We start from the raw sequence: 5,581 nt of genomic DNA, 5'->3' as shown, positions 1-5,581 counted from the left end.
CCTTAAATCCCCCCAAAAAAAGGTTTTCTCTGTTTTTGGGTGTCTTTGATGGGTGGGTGTACAGGGTGAGATAAAGAAACTGCAACAAAGTCAAACGCCATAGTTTTTGAATTTTTTTAAATTCTATTAAATGAAAGCAAAAAAATGTTGGAAATAGCATCAAATTTTAGAATAAGTTTAGATTTGTTTGAATTAGCCAATGAAACCGTCACAGGTGCCCGAATGTTGCTCTGCGGTACTTGGGCCCATTCCCGGCGAAGCGCTTGCTTGAGGTTATCGACACTTTGGTATTTTTTAGTGCCAATCTTGGTTTCCAAAATTTTCCAGACACAATAGTCCAACGGATTGGTATCCGGAGATTTTGGTGGCCATTGTGGACTGGAAATGATGCGAGGAACCTCATTTTGTAACCATTCTTGGGTGGCGAGTGCTGATTGTCCATGATGTCACGATGACTACGAGCGGAGAGCGACCATCGGCTGAATACACACATATGGTGGCCAACTGAAGGTGCCTCTTTGGCAAGTAAACAAGTTTGTTTACAAACTGCTGGACAACGAATATTTTCTCATCGGAGCGGGAAACCCAAATTCGGCAGTTATCCACTTTCGGCCAAGCGATGCAACTCTTTAGTTATTTTGAGTCTATTTTCTTTATGTTGCGGTGTAAGTTCTTGTGCGAAATAAATACCCGATTTTTCGGACATTCATATTCCTATCAACACAAGATCTGGTGAAAAATTGGATTTATCGTCCCCTCCTTCTCCCCACGTTGTAAAAATATTGAATAACTAAAAATAAAACCGACTGATACTTTTTAATTTAATTTTAATACATCACTCCACGCTATGCTTATTATATTCCTCAAATGGTGTATACATTCCGGCTGTTTGACTAAATAATAGAAACCTCCATCAAGAAATGTATTCCTGAGTTTGATCAAGGAACCTTTTTATAAGCCAACTAGCATCTTTGCAATAGAACAAATAAACTCCAAAAACTTCGATAAATGCGCAGACCATTTCAATTTGATGATGGTGAAAGACTTTGCTATATCTCAGTCTCTAACTCACTACACAAAGTTGTCAAATTTGTAGGGTGCTCTATCGTTATCAAGTCATACCAAATATGTAACATTTAACTCAGCACTTCAACATTTGAGCAAACATTAACCAGATACAGAAAATTCAGAACCCATCCATTAATCTAATTCAAATTCCAGCATAATAAAGTTTTGATTTTTCTTTATTTTTTCCAAAATGAACTCGTTTTTTTGTAACAAAAAAAAAAAATCTCTCGGAAGAACTATGTTAGCGAGCGAGAGAGAGAGAGAAACGCACAATAAGTATACAATTTTACTTGTTTTTTATATCATTTTTAAAAATGATGGGCTTTTGTTTTTTAAAAACTAACTGCAAGTCATTCAAGGTTTGAGTATCAGCAATTTACCACAAGAAGCAACTTGATCAAATGCATCATATATTACACCCCTTGAAAGTCCATAGAAGGAGAAGGAGTAGTTGTCTCGATACATACACACCGGAGACTCCCTCATTTCTGGTCTGGTCTGGAAGCAATATAACAAATCCATTTCGATTTAGAGAAAGCGTAACTGTCGTTGTCTATTTAATACACATATCTGTGTCCAGCCATTTTCAATGGAATATAGAATCAACATCTGGTGCACCCTTTTGATGTTTAAATTTCGGTTTACTTGGACGGGTATAGAGACTGGTTTGACTGCTGCGCTGGGATTGCATTAATGACTCTTGATAATCCTCTTCTTCGATACGTTCGGTTATGTTTAGAGTTAATCGTTTTACTTTTTCCTTTTCTTCGCGTATTTTCTCTTCTTGTAATTTCAAATTTATGGCCAACTGAGAATCAGAGGGTGCAACAAATGATTTAAATTGTTGTTTGCCACCCTTACCACCACGTACCATGAGAACAAAGTTAATTGGTCCGCTGGCAGGGTTTTTCGAATCATTTGACACTGCTGCCGATGACGAGGGGGCAGGGGCTGCATTTGAAGCAGAAGAGATTTGCTCATAAGATTTCTTATTATTTCGTACCATCATGGGTACAGGAATATCCTTTGTATTGGGTTTAATGGTTTCCTTGAGACGCTCTTGATAGGAATCCTGGGCCATTTTTTCAAACATTTGCTCAAATTCCAAATCTTCTTTAGTTTTTTCGGAGATTTTAGGTATGTTGGGAACAACATCATCCTCTGGCATACCTTCATTTTCCGTCCAATCTGTGGTATTGGCCTGATTTGCAGCCTCCTCGTCATCTTGGCATTCATCTCGGGGACGACGATCCATTTCTGATGATGAATCATCACTGGCCTTTAGAAGAAATAGAAGTAAATTTTTAAAATAAATTAAAATATTTGGTACAAATTAAAACTTACTCCATCATCGAATTCACTATCCTCGGGTATTGGTTGCAAATTATTGGCTTCGTCAGCATCTTGCTGCTGTTGTTGTTGGGCTGTCAATTCCTTGAGTTGGGGATATAACTTCTCTCTCAACTTTTCAATAGCTTCCTTTGCCTGTTCCAAGTTTTTAAACAGCTTTAATTTGGGTCTTACATTTGCCAAGCAGTCACGATACATGTGATCCACCAGTATGGGAAACAAGTCATGGGTATCCTGAACTCTACTAAAAATCGGGTTTGATTTCTTATACCAATAATAATGTTGGAAGAAAATCAAGAAGTAATCCAATCTATTTAAGAAAATGTTCATCAATTAGTCTTGTTCGAATTCGGAATACTGGTAAAAATACTTACTTTTGTTTACTTGTTGAACTGGTAAAGTAGGGGCCACAGGTGTCCAATAGGACACAAGCCAATTTCAAACGGAACAAACTATCTGGTGGATCTAAGGGTGATATAACACCCTCCTCCGTAGAAACTCCCAGCGAAATTATAGAATAGAGAGTATTTAAAATATTAGTAGATTCCACCAATTTATAATTGTACAATTCGCCCAAATATTTGGCCATTGCTATACGACGCTGCGCCAGCTTTGGTGAATGTATTTCCAGGCCAGCTCTTATATCTTCGAAAACATTGTCAATGACCATGGTTACAGCTCGTTCCTGATATGAACTAAGACCCGACAAGACATCTGCCAGGCAACGTATTAGGGGAAAACGTAAAAGATATGCTTTGGATAGACATTTGATAACATAACTGCTGACACTTGGATCATTCCAATTGATGCGTCTCAGCATTTTAATTGATCGTTCCACATTCTGCTTATTTAATTCCTCAAAGATCAAATGGCGTATATATTCATGAATGGGCGGACGTAAAACAACATCTTGCTTAACTGTCTCTGGCGGTTTGACTAAATAATAGACATTCTCCACTTGGGCAGCATGCCTTGAATCTAAGGCTGTGGCAGTTTTCAAACGCATCATTTGATCAAGGAACGTATTCATCAGCCAACGAGTATCTTTGCAATTGTACAAATATACGCCGGCAACTTCTATGAAGGCGCAGGCCATTTCAATTTGATGATGTTGAAAGTCTCGCAAGAGAATTTTCAAACAACTTAAGGCATCGAACTTCTTTAGTAAACCAAATTTAACCATTTCACCCATGAAACGTACAACCTTAATTTTCGATTCAATATTTAGCTGGTTTTTCATGCGTATATGCCATTTGAATTCCTTGCGCAGTAATTCCCACAAATCCAATGCCACATCAGTATTACAGAGATTAATAATGGCCACAAAGCGGGATAGAAACGGCAGCAAATCCAAGCGATTTCTGTTGAAATAAAATTAAGTCAATCCTGATGCAACTTTTCTTTTTGCTTTAGCAACTTACCTGTGTACCCCAAATATTGATTTCGTCAATTTCTTCCGGTTGTTTTTCGTATTGTAGTTAAGTAAAAATTCTATGGCCGCCGAATCGATGAGCTCTTTATTCACACAATTATTGAGATTTTTCAGAAATTGTGCAAACTGTTGTTTTATTGAACCTGCTGTTTGGTTATTCATTCGTCCCGCTTCCATGAGAGCATTACCAATTTTATCCGGTAATGATCCACTGACTGGAATATCATCATCTTTGTCATCTTTATCATTGGCTGGATCAGACGTTGTTGAGGGTGGATCATCTAAATCCATGTCATTGTCAATTTCGGCATCTAGAGCTTCTTCTGTCATTACTGAGGTATCTTCAATTTGTTCTGGGTCAATTTTGGGGGCCGAAAAATTGGGTAAAAATTGTCTCAAATCTGGTAAATCAACATAAAAACTTTTGGTTTCTTCATCACCCCAAGGATCTAGTTCACCCAGAGCTGCTTCATCCATCATATTTTCAATGACGGCATCGGGATTGCATGGCTCAATTTCTTTTGCCAACTCGGGCAAGGGTTCATCAAGTAAATCGGAAAGGGTCTGGGCTGAGGACAACAATTTGTCGAAGTTTGCCTGCATTAGTTCGCATTTCTCCTTGGTTTTAGTGGATATTTCACCTAAAATTAATGTAAAATGATACCGTGTTTTTTTAGCGAAAATAATTGTACAAACCTTTGGAGGCCATTGCCTTCTTCAAATTGTTGGTCATATTCATCAATTCCGCCTGTTCCGAAAGCAAATATTTACACAAATACTTGAAGTAGTCTTTCAGGAGATTCCTTAGGTTCTGCTGTTTGTCGGGAGCTAGGAAATCGGATTTCGGTATGGGTTGATTACCATATTTAGCAGCCAGGTTTATCATTTTCCTTGGCACAAGCCCTGCATATTCTTCGCCACAGTGACGACAAAATGATAGTATAATTGAAAAGTTACTATGATCTTCTTTGTCCTGAGATATGACATTGGTCAACACATTGCCCAGCAAGCCCAGACCTTGTTTGGTATTTATCACACCCGAACTGACAAGTTCGGCAAACAAACGCAAATCCACACGCATTTTACTGGCATTGCCAATTTTCTCTCCCGGCTTAAGCTGCAATGTTTTCTGCCATGCCTCAAAGAATTCATTATCGAAATCTTCATACGTCTGATGTAGTTTGGAGCAGAGCATTACAACTGCCGGTACATCAGTCATTTTGATTTTTGCCTCAGACAAGGCTGAACATATTTCCGATATGTATTTGCTTAAATTCAAACCTTTCATATCCTTCATCAGTGCATCCAGTTGAGCTGCCGTAAATTGCTTGAGTTTCTTAACAAATGCCGTATTTCGCTTAAGACTGGAATCCAGTTTAACAAAATAGGACTCCTCTGGAAGTTCGAAATTGGTATTTTCATAGCGAAGCTGAGATTTTGCTGAAATTTTTGCTTTCAGTTCGTTAAGAAATGCCGTGAGTTCTTCCTTCTCCTGGGCTTCCACATCGACAGCACTGTCATCTGCGGCCTGTTCTGTGTCTTTATTTTCAGCATCTTTTTCTTCAACCATTGTGGAGATTGAATGTGATTATTTGTTTCGTATAACTCCTGAATTTTGAATGTTTAAAAATTGCCACAGAATAATGTTTAAAATGTTTTTAATTTGTTGAGATTTTCCAGAAATAGTTGAAATAGCTGGTTTCAGACAACGTAGTGAAATGATTTTTTTGA

At 38.0% G+C, this 5,581-nt stretch overlaps 1 protein-coding gene across 1 annotated transcript; it reads right to left on the bottom strand.

Annotated features, from left to right (window-relative positions):
• Positions 1-1,391: 1,391 nt before the first annotated feature.
• LOC101887325 (regulator of nonsense transcripts 2) lies at positions 1,392-5,581 on the bottom strand. The gene is made up of 5 exons (XM_005177550.4): positions 4,547-5,581; positions 3,840-4,491; positions 2,793-3,779; positions 2,413-2,728; positions 1,392-2,347 (listed from the first exon to the last, which is right to left on the bottom strand). The coding sequence occupies exons 1-5, from the start codon at positions 5,418-5,420 to the stop codon at positions 1,655-1,657; spliced, it is 3,522 nt and encodes a 1,173-aa protein (XP_005177607.1). The 5' UTR covers positions 5,421-5,581; the 3' UTR covers positions 1,392-1,654.

This window comes from Musca domestica, unplaced genomic scaffold (genome assembly GCF_030504385.1).
Source record: "Musca domestica strain aabys unplaced genomic scaffold, Musca_domestica.polishedcontigs.V.1.1 2, whole genome shotgun sequence".
In the NCBI taxonomy this organism is placed as follows: Eukaryota; Metazoa; Arthropoda; class Insecta; order Diptera; family Muscidae; genus Musca; species Musca domestica.
This window is presented reverse-complemented; position numbering and strand designations above follow the sequence as displayed.